Source organism: Microcebus murinus, chromosome 3 (genome assembly GCF_040939455.1).
Source record: "Microcebus murinus isolate Inina chromosome 3, M.murinus_Inina_mat1.0, whole genome shotgun sequence".
Classification (NCBI taxonomy): domain Eukaryota; kingdom Metazoa; phylum Chordata; class Mammalia; order Primates; family Cheirogaleidae; genus Microcebus; species Microcebus murinus.
In genome coordinates, this window is record NC_134106.1 from 71998346 (window position 1) to 72015993 (window position 17648).

At 37.5% G+C, this 17648-nt stretch overlaps 1 protein-coding gene across 2 annotated transcripts in view; it reads right to left on the reverse strand.

Annotated features, from left to right (window-relative positions):
- Nucleotides 1-17648, reverse strand: part of RNF103 (ring finger protein 103) — a 94973-nt gene that overhangs the window by 58717 nt on the left and 18608 nt on the right. Inside the window, exon 4 of one of the 2 annotated variants that reach the window (XM_012774329.2) lies at nucleotides 14522-16537. The exons of the other annotated variant lie outside the window; for it this stretch is intronic. Within the exon in view, the coding sequence (XP_012629783.2) occupies nucleotides 14965-16537 (1573 nt within the window). The 3' untranslated portion in view covers nucleotides 14522-14964. Of the gene's footprint in view, nucleotides 1-14521; nucleotides 16538-17648 lie in introns of those variants that run through there. 2 annotated transcript variants of the gene reach the window in all.

A 17648-nucleotide genomic window follows, 5' to 3' on the forward strand; every position in this document is an offset into this window, starting at 1 on the left:
CACCCAATCTGAACAACAGAGAGAAAACAGATTGAAAAGAAAAATAGAACAGACCCTCACAGACCTGCGAAACTATAAAAAATATATAATGTGTGTATCATCAGAATCCTGGAAGAAAAGAAAGAGAGTATGGCTAAAAAAGTACTTGAAAGCAGCAAGAGAAAAAATGACACCAGGTAAGGTATGAGAGAGACAATTCAAGTAACAGTGGATTTCTCATCAGAAACCATAAAAGACAACTGGAAGTGATACAATATTTTTTAAGTACTAGAAGAAAAGAATTGTCAACCCAGAATTCTATATCTAGAGAAAATATTCTTTAGGAATGAAGGGAGTGATGGTTAATTTTAAGTGTCAAGTTGACTAAATTAAGGCATACTTACTTAGGTGGTGGGGCATCATTTCTGGGTGTGTCTGTAAGAGTATTTCCAGAGGATATTGGGCATGTGAGTCAGTGGACTGAATAGGGAAGAGCTGCACTCAATGTAGGCAGGAACCATCCCGTTGACTATGGGCCAGGATAGAACAAAAGGGCAGAGGAAAGGCAAATTCATTCTCTCTCTCCTGGAGCTAGGACATCCTTCTTCTCTGTTCGTAGATATCAGAACTCCAGGTTCTCTGGCCTTTGGACTTTGGGACTTGCACCAGTGGCTTCCTGGGTTCTCAGACTTCCGGCCTTTGACTGGGAGTTGCACCATCAGGTTCCTCTTTCTGAGGCTTTCAGATTTGGACTGAGTCATGCCACCAGCTTCCCAAGGTCTCCAGCTTGCAGACAGTCTATCATGGAACTTGTAAACTTCCATAATAACATGAGCCAATCCCCCTAATAAATCCTCTCATATCTATATATCTATCATCTATCTATCTATCTATCTACTATTCGTTCTATCTCACCAGATAATTCTAATACGAAAGGGAAATGAAAACATTCTTAGACGAAAGAACACTAAGAAAATTTGTCACCAGGAAATTGCCCTAAAACAATGGACAGTCTTTAAACAAAAAATTCTCTAAACAGAAAAGAAGTGATAAAAGAAAGAACTCAAGGGCACCAGAAAGGAAGAAAGAACACAGTAGGCAAAAATATGGGTAAATACAATAGGCTTATTGATTTATTTTTTTTGAGACAGAGTCTCACTCTGTTGCTCACTCAGGCTAAAGTGCCATGGTGTCAGCCTAGCTCACAGCAACCTCAAACTCCTGGGCTCAAGGGATCCTCCTGCCTCAGCCTCCTGAGTAGCTAGGACTTACAGGCATGCACCACCATGCCTGGCTAATTTTTTCTATATATTTCTAGTTGGCCAATTCATTTCTTTCTATTTTTATAGTAGAGACAGTGTCTCACTCTTACTCAGGCTGGTTTCGAACTCCTGACCTTAAGCGATCCTCCCACCTCAGCCTCCCAGAGTGCTAGGATTACAGGTGTGAACCACCGCGCCTGGGCTACAATAGGTTTTTATTCTCCTTTTGAATTTTCTAAATTGCTTTTGACAGCTGATGCAAAAATTTTAACACCAGTAAGGTGATTCTAAATCCAAATAGAAGAAATAGTTAAGATAATTATAAGTGGGGGATGAAAGAGGGACCCAAATGGAGGTAAGATTTCTATACATCACTCAAACTGGTTAAATGATGACACTAGTAGATCGTGATAAGCTTTTTCTATGTAATGTAATGCCTACAGCAACTACTCAAATTCTCTACAAAGACATATATTCAAAAATACCATAGACATTAGCCATCAGGAAAATACAAATCAAAACCACAGGGAGATCGACTTCACACATGCAAGAATGGCTATAATAATAATAGTAATAGCCAGATAATAACAAGTGTTGTGAGGACCTGGAGAAATTGGAACCATCACATACTGCTGGCAAGAATATGAAATGGTACAGTAACTTTGGAAAACAGTTCCAAAGTTCCTCAAAAAGTTAAATATATAGATACCATATGATCCAGTAATTCCACTCTGGGTATATATAGCCAAGGAATGAAAATATATGTCCACACAAAAACTTGTACACAGGTATTCATAGCAGCATTATTATATTAATAATAGCCAAAAAGTATAAACAACACAAATATCCATCAACTGATGAATGGATAAATAAAATGTGGTATATCTCCATATAATGGAATACTACTCAATCATAACAATAAATGAAGTACGGATTCAAGCTACAACATGGATGAAAAACTGAAAACATTACACTAAGTGAAAGAAACCAGACCCAAAGGATATATATTTTATGATTGCATTTATATGAAATGTCCAGAATAGACAAATCTATATAGAGAGAAAGTAGATTAATGGTCTCCAGGAGTTGGCAGGAAAGCAGAATGAGTTGTAGCTGCCATAGATAAGAGGTTTCTTTTTGGAGTGGTGAAAATGTTCTGGAATTAATGTAACTGGTTGCACAACATTGTAGATATACTAAAAGTCATTGAATCATGTGCTTTAAATGGATGAATTGTATAGTATAGTGAATTCTCTCTCAATAAAGCTATTATAAAACCCTACAGATATATCAAAATGGAATTCCAAAAAATGTTCAAGTAGCCCACAGGAAGACAGGAAAACAGAGAGGAAAAACAGAAAACAAAATATAAAAAGGCAGATTTAGCCATAATATATTAATAATTATATTAAATGTATATGATCTAAATATAATAATTAAAAGAGATTGTCAGAGGTTTAAAAACATGACCCTATTATATGTTGTCTGCAATAAACTCACTTCACATATAATGATGTAGGAAGATTGAAAGTAAGAGAATGGAAAAGATAGTGTTTTCAACAAGTGTGAACAAGTTCAACAAGTGTTTTCAACAAGTGCTGGGACAACTGGATATCCACATGCAAAAAAAAAAAAAAAAATGAATCTGGATGTTGGGTTTGGAGATAATACAACACCAAAGACATGATTCATGAAAGAAAGAATTGATAAACTGCATTTCATTAAAAGCAAAAACAGCTTTGTAAAAATCACTATCAAGAGACAAGCCACAGAAAATGGAAGAAAACATTTGCAATAGATTCTTCTGATAAAATACTGTTATCCAAAATAAACAAAGAACTCTTTAAACTCGGCAAGGTGTAGTGGTGTGTGCCTGTAGCCTCAGCTGCTCTGAAGTCTGAGTGGGAGAATTGCTTGAGCCCTGGAGTTCAAGACTAACCTGGACAATACAGTGAGACCCCTCCCCCCAAAAAAACTCTTTAAATTAAACAATAAGAAAACAACCAACCCAATTAAAAAATAGTCCAAAGACCTTAACGGACATCTCAGAGAAGATATACTGATGGCAAGTGAACATATGAAAAGATGCTCCACATATTATGTCCTCAAGGAAATGCAAGTTAAAATATTTAATATAGGCCGGGCACGGTGGCTCATGCCTGTAATCCTAGCACTTTGGGAGGCCAAGGCGGGCGGATTGCTCAAGGTCAGGAGTTTGAAACCAGCCTGAGCAAGAGCAAGACCCCGTCTCTACTATAAATAGAAAGAAATTAATTGGCCAACTAATATATATATAGAGAGAGAAAAAAATTAGCCGGGCATGGTGGCGCATGCCTGTAGTCACAGCTACTTGGGAGGCTGAGGCAGGAGGATTGTTTGAGCCCAGGAGTTTGAGGTTGCTGTGAGCGAGGCTGCTGCTATGGAACTCACTTTTCCTGGGCAACAAAGTGAGATTCTGTCTCAAGAAAAAAAAAATTAATATAATGAGATACCACTACATGCTTACTGGAATGGTTAAGATGCATAGCACTGACAACTCCAAACACTGGTGAGGACATGGAACACCAAGAACTCCCATGGGAACCTAGCATAGAAGCCATGTTGGAAGATAGTTTGTCAGTTTCTTATAAAACTAAACATAGTCTTACCATATGATCCAGCAATAGTATTTATTTAAATAAGTTGAAAACAAAAACCTGAGCATGGATGTTTCCAGCTGCTTTATTCATAATTGTCAAAGCTTGGAAGCCACCAAGATGTCTTTCAGTAGGGGAATAGATAAACTGTGGTACATCCAAACAATGGAATATGATTCAGTGCTAAAAAGAATCAACTATCAAGCCATGAAAAGACATAGAGGAAATTTAAATGTATATTGCCAATCTGAAAAAGCTATGTACTATATATTTCCAACTCATAGGACATTCTGGAAAAAGGCAGAAATATGGAGATAATAAAAAGATCAGTGGTTGCCAGGGGTTGGAGGAAGGAAAGTATGAATAGGCAGAGCACAAAAGATTTTAGGGCAGTAAATGATGCTACATGCCATTATCATTTGTCCAAACCCATAGAATGTAAAACATGAAGAATGAACCTTAATGTAAACTATGGACTTTGAGAAATAATGTCAATGTACAATCAATGTCATTGATTGTAACAAATGTACCACTCTGTGAAGGATGTTGATATCAGGGGAGGCTGTGCATGTGTGGGGACAGGAGGTATATTGGAAATCTCTGTACCTTCTGCTTTATTTTGCTGCATAATAAAAGTATTTTAAATATAGTATAATGGAATAATAGGAGAATAGATTGGAATAGGGTGAGAAAATCAGAAGGCTGCCTTGGATACTTGTGGGTCATCCAAATGAGATGCCCAGCAAATAGTCCATATGCACATCTAGTGTTGAACAGAGTGTTCTGGACTGGACATACAGATTTAGAAGGCATCAGAATATAAATGGGAGTTAAAGACATGACTATGACAAAATTACCCAAATGAGTTGAAAACTAGACCAGAACTCTAGGGAAATAATAACTCTGAAGAAGCAGGGGAGGAAGAAAATTTAAGGAAGGAAATTATGAAGAAAGGATCATAGAAGTAGGTGAAACCAGGTGGAGTATTACCACAGAGGCTTGAGGGAAAGGACTTTCAAGGAGGAAGTGGTCAACAGAGTCACCATATGCAGAAAGCTCAGGTAATGTAAGTACAAAAATGTATTCATTGGATTTAACTACTAATCCAATCAGATTTCATCCAATAAACATAGAAGAATAAATAAACGACTGTTGAATGAAGTAAAAAAGGTTAAAGGATAAATAATAAAAACAAAAGGGCATATTAAAGCAATGAAAGAGGGTGATTTTTATTTTTATTATTTTATTAAATTTATTTTCTATTTCTTATTTTTTTTTCTTCCCATGGCTTCATACCAGTGTCATATTCAAGAGGGTGATTTTTAGTAGGGATATAGCTGAAACAAGATTGGCCATGAGTTGATGATTGTTGAAGTTGGATACATAGGGATTAATTATATTAATCTCTCTACTTTTGTATATGATTGAATTTTTCCAAGGAAAAAAAAAGATTTTAAAAAAAAATCCCTCTTCCCTCCTAAAAGGAAAGCCATAGACTGGGAGAAAATTTATGCAATAAATATAATTGACAAGGACTCAAATCCAGAATATATAAAGGACTCCTATAATTCAATAAGAAAAAGACAGACAGCTACTCAATAGAAAAATGCACAAAAGATTTTAACAAGCATTTCACAAAGAAGTCTTTCAAATGGCCAGTAAACATGACAATGGTCTTAGCCTCATTAGTTCTCAGAAAAATGCATATGAGAACCACAAAGAGATATATCTCTATACAGTCTCCAGAAATGCTAACATGAAAAAAAAAGTAACATCAAATGTTGGCAAGAATGTAGGACACTAGAACTCCCATACACTGTTAAAGAAAATGTAAATTAGTACAACCACTTTAGAAAACCATCAGTGTCTACCAAATCTAAACATAGGCATACTCAATAACCCAGAAATTTCACCCACAACGGAAATGTGAACATATATGAACCAAAGACGTATACAAAAATATTCAAGGCCAGGCGTGGTGCCTCATGCCTCTAATCCTAGCACTTTGGGAGGCCAAGGTGGGAGGATCTCCTATGGCTAGAAGTTCAAGACCAGTCTAAGAAACATAGCAAGACACTGTCTCTATTTAAAAAATAGAAAAATTAACCAGGCATGGTAGTTTGTGCCTGTAGTCCCAGCTACTTGGAAGGCTGAGGCAGGATTGCTTGAGCCAAGGAGTTCAAGGTTGCACTGAGCTATGATGATGCCACTGCACTCCAGCCTAGGTGACGGAGGCAGACTTTGTCTCAAAAAGAAAAAAAAAAAAAAGAATATTCATAGTAGTACTATTTGTATACTCTGGCTTCTCTTCAGATCATATAAATCTTTCACCTTTTACATAGAAGTACTATTTGTAACTGCCAAAAACTGAAAATAAGCTAAATGTTCATCACAACAGAATGTTGATATGCTCATACAATATAATTGTGGTCAATTGTGGTATGCTCGTGTAATATAAATCTACGCAGCAATAAAAGTGAACAAACTACTGCTATACACATAGAGATGAACTTCACAGTCTTAATTGTAAATAAAAGAAACTATACACAAAAGACTACATCCTATATGATTCCATTTCCATAATACTTAAAAAGAGGCAAAACTGGCCGGGCGAGGGCTCATGATTGTAATCCTTGCACTTTGGGTGGATGAGGCTGGAGGATCACTTGTGGCCAGCAGTTCCAGACAAGCCTGAGCAAAAGCAAGACCCTGTCTCTACAGAAAAATAGAAAAATTAGCCAGGCATGGTGGTGCACACCTATAGTCCCAGCTAGTTGGGAGGCTGTGGCAGGAGGATCACTTTAACTCAGGAGATCGAAGTTCTCTAGTGAGGTATGATGACGCCACTGCATTTTATTCCAGGCAACAGAGTGAGAGCCTGACTCCAAAAATAAAAACAAAAAATTTTAAAAAGAGGCAAAACTAATTTATGATTTTAGAAGTTATCTTAGAGATTACATCTGGGGAGGACAGTGGAGGTATTGACTCCTTTACCAGGAAAGAACCAGAGGAAGATTTCTGGATATGGCTGGCAATTGTTCTGTTTCTTGGTCTGAGCGATGGGTTACATGAGTGTGTTGACTTTGTGACAAATTAATAACCTGCATGTTCAATATTTGTATACTTTGATGGAGATATATTGCCCTTCAGTAGAAGCTTTAAAGGGAAAAAAGAGTGTATTCTCTCTCTATGGCTGGAAGTGGTAAAAGGAGTAGATGGTAAGGGTACTGCTCATTTGTTCCATCCCTTTTCTGTCCCAGCATTAATTAATTTTAGCTAATTAATGCATCTTATGAGGCATCAAAAGCCCTTTCCACTTACTTTCTATGGTTTACCCCATAGGAATATTATTTCAGAAAACATTAGTACTGCATTCAGACCATGGAATAAATCCTCAGATAAACATGTAGCTTATGGTTAACATAACATATTCCTTGCCTAACAACTCCAAGCTGTTTGAACAAACTCTAGGTCTCTGATTAACAGATTCATGTAAAACACATATTTTTATAGAATGAGTCAACTGTATACATTCCTGCTTAGAGTTAAAGAAATGCAACTCAATGAGTTATTGCAGGCTTTTCTACACCTTACAAAACTTTGAAATCGGCCGGGCGTGGTGGCTCACACCTGTAATACTGGCACTCTGGGAGACCGAGGCAGGAAGATTGCTGAAGGTTAGGAGTTCGAAAGTAGACTGAGCAAGAGCAAGACCCCATCTCTACTAAAACTAGGAAGAAATTAATTGGCCAACTAAAAATATATAGAAAAAAAAATTAGCCAGGCATGGTGGCGCATGCCCATAGTCCCAGCTACTCGGGAGGCTGAGGCAGGAGGATCTTGAGCCCAGGAGTTTGAGGTTGCTGTGAGCTAGGCTGATGCCATGGGACTCTAGCCCGGGCAACAGAGTGAGACTCTGTCAAAAAAAAAAAAAAAAAAAAAAAAAAAATTTAGAAAACTTTGAAATTGTGAAGAATTTTAAAAAATTTCTTTGTAATCCAATCTGGTGCATATATTATGCAAGAAACTGGCTTTTGCTTTGGCACTGTTACCTCTCATCTTTAGTCACAAAAACATAGCCGAGTCTGTGTAAATCTGCCCTCATTCCATAACAGCAGAGGATATGCTTGACTGAAACAGAAGAAAGCTGCTCTCATGTCTCCTGTTCCCTTTTTTGGATATGTTGAGGGTAATGGAATGAGTTTGGTGCCGAACTCATGAGGATGGTTTAATATCTTACAGTTTACAGGTTTCTCTCTAAATAAAAAGCCTTGTTAAATATGTGCCATTTTGATGAATAATAGAAAGAAATATCGTATTTCAGAGCAAGTAGGTTACATTAGAATTAGCTTTTTCAGAGATAAAATCCTGACCCGTCCTCCTTCCCAAAGATGATGACATGGGAGGTGTCCAACAAAGTGTCCAGATCTGGGCTTTCAGCACTTGCTGTTGCTGTGCTGCCAGCTAACTGCATGCTTTTTTGTGGATCCTGGCAGGTGGAATGTTTATAGATTTTTGCAAATGTAGCATCCCTTTTGTTAGACGATGAGTGTGTCAATTCATAACAGGGACATCAAGAATCTAAATTGGATTAAACGATCTTCAAATCTGCTTCTAATACTTAGATTCTACAATTTCAACCAGAAAAACTGTAAGAATTACATTCTTTTTACCCCGTCAAACAAAACTAGGTGCTTTTAAATCAAAGGAATAGGGGGGCATGGGCAATATATATAACCTTAACACTTGTACCCCCATAATATGCTAAAATAATTTTTAAAAAAAGAATAAAAAACAAACAAAAAAACAAAAACAAACAAAAAATAAATAAATCAATCAAAGGAATATACATCAAGATTGGTCACTGTCCACCATGTTCAATACTAAAAAATAATTTTAACAATATTGTTTTAAAAGCCTGAGATATTGCTGTGTTTGGCATTTTAAGAGGTATCTCCTACCCAAGCTTCTGGCAACAAAGCTGGGAGTCAGCTTGAGGAATTTTCTTCCAACAACCTACTGTTTTAGCCATTTGGCTCAGGAATTAAGTAAAAATAAATGGAAAGCACTTAAACAATAAAAACAAAAGCTACCCTGAAGATATCAGAGAGTTCTAACTTCTCTTTTGCTGTGTCTGAAATCCTACTACTTCATTTTTGTGAAAAGACCTCACAAATAAGTTACCTATGTTACCAGACTCTGCTTTATCAAAAAATAGATGGCATTCTGAAAGTACCTTCCCAAATGAAAAGAGCTTACAGAATTTTAGAACAATAGTGACACTAAGTATCCACTATATGTAAATATCATTTTTAGACTATACAACTGATGGCATGGTTTATGGCAAGACTGATGAGACTGTTGGGCATTAACTCTTTATAAGGACATCCAGGTGCAAGATTTCTGTCCCAACCAACCTACAAAATGTCCTCTATGTCAATACTAAGAGTATATTTTTATTTTATTTTTTTATTTTTTTTGAGACAGAGTCTCGCTCTGTTGCCTGGACTAGAGTGCCGTGGCATCAGCCTAGTTCACAGCAACCTCAAACTCCTGGGCTCAAGCAATCCTCCTGCCTCAGCCTCCTGAGTAGCTGGGATTACAGGCAGGTACCAACATGCCCGGCTAATTTTTTTCTATTTTTAGTCGTTTGGCTAATTCTTTCTATTTTTAGTAGAGACGGGGGTCTCGCTCTTGCTTAGGCTGGTCTCAAACTCCTGAGCTCAAGCAATCCTCCCGCCTTGGCCTCTCAGAGTGCTAGGACTACAGGCATGAGCCACTGCGCCCGACCAAGAGTATATTTTTAACCAGACTAAATAAAAGCACTCAAATACTATTTGTTTGACATCTAATGTAAAGAGCTTATTATCCCATTACACACATAAACTAAGAGAACTTGACAACAACAGGCATACCTCATTTTATTGTGCTTCACTTTATTGAGCTTCACAGATAATGCATTTTTTACAAATTGAAGCCTTATGGCAATCTTGCCTGGAGCAAGTCTATCAGTGCCATTTCCCCAAGCGTATGTGTCCACTTTGTGTCTCTGTGTCACATTTTGATAATTCTTATAATATTTCAAACTTTTTCATTATATCCATTATGTTGATCTGTCATCAGTGGTATCTTTGACATTACTATTGCAATTGTTTTGGGGTGCCAGGATGTATGACCATATAAGGACAGCAAATTTAATCAATAAATGTTTTAGGTGTTCTGACTGCTCCACCAACTGGTAGCCCTCCCACGCCAACCTCTCTCTCTTCCTCTTCTCAGGCCTCTCTATTCCTTGAGACACAGAATATTGATATTAGGTCAATTAATGACCCTACAATGGCTTCCAAGTGTTCAAGAAAGTTATAGTTCTCTTTAAATCAAAACCCAGAAATGATTATGCTTAATGAGGAAGGCATGTTGAAAACCAAGATAGGCTGAAAGCTAGCTCTTCTGCCAAGTGAATGCAAAGTTCTTGAAGGAAATGAAAAGTGCTATTCCAGTGAACCCCTTAATGACAAGAAAGCAAAGCAGCTTTATTGCTGGTTGGGAGAAAGTTTTAGTGGTTTGAATAGAAGTCAAACCATTCACAACATTCTCTTAAGCCTACACCTAATCCAGAGCAAGAACCTAACTCTCTTCAATTCTATGAAGCTGAGAGAGGCAAGGAAGCTGCAGAAGAAAAGTCTGAAGCTAACAGAGGTTGGTTCATGAGGTTTAAGAAGCCATCTTCATGACATAAAAATGCATGGTGAAGCAGCAAGTGCTGATGTAGAAGCTGTAGCAAGTTATCCAGAAGATCTAGCTAAGATCCTTGATGAAAGTGGCTACACTAAACACAGATTTTCAGTGTAGATGAAAACCTTCTATTAAAAGAAGATGACAACTAGGACTTTCAGAGCTAGAGAAAAGTTAATGCCTGGCTTCAAAGCTTCAAAGGACAGGCTGACTGTCCCTTGATGGACCTGGACAAAGTAAATTGAAAAAATCCTGGAAAGGATTCACCATTCTAGATGCCATTAAGAACATTCATGATTCATGGGAAGAGGTCAAAATATCAACAGTAGTGGGAGTTTGGAAGAAGCTGATTCCATTCCACATGAATGACTTTGAGTAGTTTAAGACTTCAGTGGAGGAGGTAATTGTGGATGTGATGGACATAGCAAGAGAACAAGAAATGGAGCCTGAAGATATGACTGAATTGCTGCGATCTCATGACAAAACTTGACGAGGAGTTGCTTCCTATGGATGAGGAAACGAAGGGGCTTTCTGAGATGGAATCTACTCCTGGTGAAGAATGCTGTGAACGTTGTTGAAATGACAACAAAGGATTTAGAATATCACATAAACTTAATTGATAAACAGCAGCTCAAGCAATCCTCCTGCCTCAGCCTCCCCAGTAGCTAGGACTATAGGACTATGCTGCCATACCCAACTAATTTTTCATTTTTTAGAGACGGGGTCTTGCTATGTTGCCCAGCTTGGTCTTGAACTCCTAGCCTAAGTATGCTTACTTTTTAAATAAAAAGTTTAGAATATGTCAATCTTGCATATTTCCTTCAATTCTCCACCTCCAAGAAAATCTGACAAAATTATTATGTGCTGTGCTTAACAATTAATGGACGAGCCAAGTTCACCTGGAGACATGAACCTTTGGCAATTATTTCCCCTGGACTTCATTATAATATTTTTATTGCATGTCTAACATTCAAGATATTTTATGCCATGCACTATGGACATGTAGATGAATAAATCAGTTCCTGCCATAAAGGAACTCATCCAAAGAAGACACATGCATAGAGTTTTAATTCAATGCAGCTAAGTATGACAGGCGTGTACAAGGTATTATTGGGATATGGAAGGGCACACACCAATTTGCTCCATTGTTGATGATGTTAGGTTTGATCACTTGAGTAAGGTGACATTCACCTAAGCGTTCACTATACAGATATCTTTGTTCCTTTATAAGCCTGGTGAGGAAGGAGAAGATGGGTGGGAAGGTATAAAATTTCTGGAGAAAGTGGAATCTTGCTAGGCAAGGCAGAGAGGAAGGGGTGAGAACAGCAGGTAGAGAGAATGGTAAAGCACCAAGTTCAGAAAAACTAGAGCATGGGTCTGGAGCAACAACCAGCATGAAATATCACGATGAGTCTTAAGAGGTAGGCTAGGAACAGATTATGAAGAATCATGAAAGCCAGTGTTAGAGATTGATTTATCCTCTAAGCTAGTTGTCTCCAAGGAATGGTGTGCCCTGGAATACTGGAGGAAGGATTTTGTCTTTTTAAATTTTCATACTTTTGTGTACATTTCATAATGGAACATATATGTTCTCATATATATATCTAAAATATATATTATATATGAATATATATTGAATATATATATTTCTCATCATATATAATGAGAAATATATATTTCTCATTAAGTGAAATCAGGACCTTAAGAGGAAGACTAGGGGTGGGGAGAGAAAATGAAAAGCTGTTTTAGACTAAGTACCTAAAAGTATCCAGGAGGAGCTGTCCAGTAGGTGTATATGAAACTGAAGATTGGGGAGTGTCTTTTGCTTGGATGTGTAGATTTGGTAGACATCCAATAAAAATCTGAGAGAAAAAAAAATCTGAGAAGAAAAGAGCAGTGGACCAACAGCAGAACCCCAGAAAACACTAACATTTACAATAAAATGGTTATTTTTTTCCACAGGAAGATCAGAGCACAAGGAGCAATGTTTGGCACTATTTCTTAACTGCCAAACCTGCACCATGAAGGGGAAAAAATGTTTCTGTTAGTACTCTAGTAGCAATTCAGAAAGAGATAATTTTCTTACCATTTTGAGTGGTATTCAATTAAGGATTTTAAAAGTACACCATGAAACTTGGACACTTTGAAGAAATGGCTGATCACAGGACCAAGTCAGGAAAAACACAAAGTGAGCCTGAATACCTTATGTAAAAAAGGAAGTGCTTCAAGATTAAAGGGACATGTTAATAGGATATAAGAGCTGGCTTAGAGGAGCTTCCCCTAGCCAACTTTGGGATAATTTCAGCATCAAAAAGAATAATAAATTTTAACACATAGAATATATTTAAAAAATCTGAGTCCACAGTAATACTCAAAGTGTTAAAGAAAAATGGAAAGCTCTTGTTCACACACACACACACAAAAATGCCAGCTAAAAAATGTAGATGAATGATGGAATTAGAAAATCCCTATGTTGTAATTCCTATTTAATATTTGATTGAAGCAAAGAATCATTAACAGATGTTAAAACCTTTGTGCTAAAGATTACAGAACAGGATATTCACATGGTCTCACAGGTTCCTTCTCAAAGTGAAAAAGTACCTTAAAATAGAAAGATAAAGCATATATCACTTTCACCCAATTTGATATCACTGACAATGGGATGAACTGATATCCAATGTTATGTGCTTTCCAATGTTGTAAGAATGGGAAGTACATATCATTCTAGGCAATATTCTTTAATTTAAATCTAATCATGAAAGAAACACTGAGACAAATCAAGAATGTTGAGAATTCTATAATTCAACTGGCCTGTACTCTTTAAAAATTTTAGTATCAAGGCCGGGCGCGGTGGCTCACGCCTGTAATCCTAGCACTCTGGGAGGCCAAGGCGGGCGGATTGCTCGAGGTTGGGAGTTCGAAACCATCCTAAGCGAGACCCCGTCTCTACTAAAAATAGAAAGAAATTAATTGACCAACTAAAAATATATATACAAAAAATTAGCTGGGCATGGTGGTGCATGCCTGTAGTCCCAGCTACTTGGGAGGCTGAGGCAAGAGGATCGCTTGAGCCCAGGAGTTTGAGGTTGCTGTGAGCTAGGCTGACGCCACGGCACTCACTCTAGCCAGGGCAACAAAAGTGAGACTCCATCTCAAAAAAAAAAAAAAAAATTTTAGTATCATAAAAGGGGAATTTCTCTAGAAGAATGAAAGGAGAGAGATGAAAACCAATGCATGAACCTTGTCTGAGTTCATAATAAAAATAAAACAAAACAAAAAAATAAAGATATAAAGGATATTTTCAGTGCAATTGGGGAATACGGATTACATATTAGATATTACTAAAGCAATGTTAAATTTCTTGGGTGTGATAATGATATATTGGTTATGTAAAAGAATGTCCTGTTCTTAGGAAATATGTGGTAATATATTTAGGAGTGAAGCACCATGATGTCTGAAATTAATTTTCAAAACGATCAGCAAAAAAGAGAAAGAAAAAATAAAATATACACACAGAGGAGATAAAACAGAGAAATGGATGTCCATTATACCATTCTTACAACCTTTCTGTAGTCTAGAAAATTTTCAAAATAAAAATCAGGAAAAACAATCTATATGTAGCTAATAGGCTATAGCTGATTTTATTTAGATGAATGTACTAAATACTAATAAATTATTTAATACTTTATAAAAAGCCCACCATGAAATTCTTTCCCATCAAAGCTAACCAAGATAAAAGGAACTAATGTCACCTCTAGCCAGTGTCAGCAACATAATTTCTATCTTTTTCTCCCTCTACGTGAGCCAAGAATCATGTTTGACTTACCTGTGAAATTAACAAACCAGAAAAACACCTATAGCACTCAGCCACTTTTTCAAAAACAATTTAACATTGGAAAACTGGTAACCTTCTGGTTTTAAAATAATTTATTTCATAGGTCTGTTTTAATTTCATGTCTCAGAGCATACATTATTTAACCAATAGGTGCTGGACAGAGATTGTAAAAAGGGAGGAAACATTTAGGATAAGAAACCGGCTCAATTCCATCAGAATTTGATCCTACCTTGTAAAGTCTTGCTAGGATAAATTTCTATCATACTCCTTTTGTGCTTACAAAAAACATTAACTTCTGAATTTCCAATGTTGTAAATTAAAATTTTTACAATTAAGTATGCATTCAATTGACACACAAGGCAACCAAATAAATTCTGTCATCAACATTAGCATAATGTGTATTTCCTGTCACTGCACTAACATTAAACTAAACTTCAAACCACAAAAACATTGTGACTAACATTAAAAAGGCAAGCTGTAAGATACTCAAAGCTTATAAAGGACAAATTGCACATGGTTAAGATGGGACATCATTTGACAAGGGCTGGTGTTGTGCATATGGCTGCTTTTTTTTATAAGAAGGCCACCGGCAAACAGGGCAACAGTGTCGGCCCCCAGCCAACCACATCACAATGCAATTCTGATGAAACACATGACCACAAGGCAATCCCATTAACAAACATCCATTTTCAAAATTCTCTAGGCAAACAACACATTCAGTACAGTGCAGCATGTCAGCCGGCCAAGTTAACCAATCAGGTTCCATGTCTTCATTAGTGTTATATGATCCATATGACCTCCCCTTCCTTTCATATGGGCTGGCCTGACAATATTTATTGGCACATGAACAAGCCTCATCATCACAGAGACTTGCTTTTCCTGGAGAACTGTGAAGTATGCTTTGTTTATCTTCAAATGCTTCCTTCTCACTGCTAGAAGTGTCCGTGTTCTCACTGTCTGAATCATTTTCAATATCTTGAGAACCCTCCGACATTTCCTCTTCAGACTGGACTCCAAGACATTTAAATCGCCACATTGGTAAATTTTTTATATAATCAGTTGGTATCAGAGGGTGAAGCCAAAGGTCAGGGAAAGCTAACCGCTCCAAGAATAAGTCAGGGTCTTCGTCCCAATCAGATTCTACAGGAAAGTTCTGAAAAGAAGCAATCGGGTGGAAGAGGTAGCTGGTGTACCAGTCCCACAGACTTGATAACCACTCTAAGTTATTGGCATTGACTTCATCATTGTTGTTGCGCCGTCTCTTTTTCTCAAAGTAATCAATTAGTAAACCATGTCCAAGGTATGTACTGAGAAACAGGGCTGGGTGTGAAGAATAAAACATCCAGTCTGCCCTTACCCACGAAGCCAGTGTGGTTGTATTGGAATATCTCAATAACTTTAAGCTGTATTCATAAAAGCTATCTAAGTAAGGGAGCTGTAAAAAGCCCAACACAGGGAGCCAAGAAATAATTAATAGAGAATTATATGTCCCTAAAGTGCTTATGAGAACCACAAATCGCTTTATGGTAGCTCCTTGTGTAATAAATAAGTCCATCCAAGCCATAAGATTTACTAGAACCAAGCTCAAAACAAAGAGATCATTTACTTCAGGTTGTAATGAGCGCAAAAATGAATCCATGGCCTGAAGGGATATAAATTCGCCTGTGTGGTTTCCATATCTGTAAATTCCTTCAGGAGTTCTAAGTATGTATGATGGCATGTTATATATACCGATATCTGTCATATAACTCTTGTTGTCCCAATTTTCCACATTTACAAAAATAAACTCAACTCTTCCAGTAAACTTTATACTTAGCGCAGAGAAGAAAGCTGGGGGTTGGTCAAGGTTTGCAAATAGGTATATTTTTACCCAATACTGATCACTTTTATTCCATTCTTCTTTCAAATGCTCAGCATTATAAATGGTTTTGATCCGAGAAGCTGCATGAGCAGTTATCCATTTAAAAATGTGCTCTACTTCAACCTTGCGTCCACTGTATTCTTTAAGCATGACTTTCCCTTTAGAAGTACTTGTTTGCGGAACTGACATAATGAGTGTGGATCGTACCCAGCCTCTTCTCCTGCAGTATCTATAAAAGAATAAACTGTGAGTAAATAGCTAGGCTGTAGTGCAAACAATTTATCTTCCCCTCATAAATTTAACACCTCTTCCCCAAACCAAATAACCTCCAGATAATCAAAAAGTAGTAAAAACTTTTATACTTTGTTTTATATTTCTATGTTTCTTTTTTTTTTTTTTTTTTTGAGACAGAGTCTCGCTTTGTTGTCCAGGCTAGAGTGAGTGCCGTGGCGTCAGCCTAGCTCACAGCAACCTCAAACTCCTGGGCTCGAGTGATCCTACTGCCTCAGCCTCCCAGGTAGCTGGGACTACAGGCATGCGCCACCATGCCCGGCTAATTTTTTTATATATATATCAGTTGGCCAATTAATTTCTTTCTATTTATAGTAGAGACGGGGTCTCGCTCTTGCTCAGGCTGGTTTTGAACTCCTGACCTTGAGCAATCCGCCCGCCTCGGCCTCCCAAGAGCTAGGATTACAGGCGTGAGCCACAGCGCCCGGCCATCTATGTTTCTTTTTTTAAAGAAAGTGTATCATGAAAAGTCTTTGAGTCAAAGGAACCAGCAAATACTTCAGCATCTCTTATGTACCTACTACTGTGTTGTGTGCTAAGATCCAAAAGATAATAGGCAAATATTTTCTGCTTACAAGGAATTAAAAATCCTATTAAAGAGATAAAACAGACTAAAAACCCATATATATTAACGCAAAAAAAAAGTTAATGCAGGCCGGGCGCGGTGGCTCACGCCTGTAATCCTAGCTCTCTGGGAGGCCGAGGCGGGTGGATTGCTCGAGGTCGGGAGTTCGAAACCAGCCTGAGCAAGAGTGAGACCCCGTCTCTACTATAAATAGAAAGAAACTAATTGGCCAACTAATATATATAGAAAAAATTAGCCGGGCATGGTGGCTCATGCCTGTAGTCCCAGCTACTTGGGAGGCTGAGACAGAAGGATCGCTTGAGCCCAGGAGTTTGAGGTTGCTGTGAGCTAGGCTGACACCACGGCACTCACTCTAGCCTAGGCAACAAAGTGAGACTCTGTCTCAAAAAAAAAAAAAAAAAAAAAGTTAATGCAAAAAGTTTCAAAGAAAGGAAATATTGGGAATTTGAGCTGGTAAAGTATT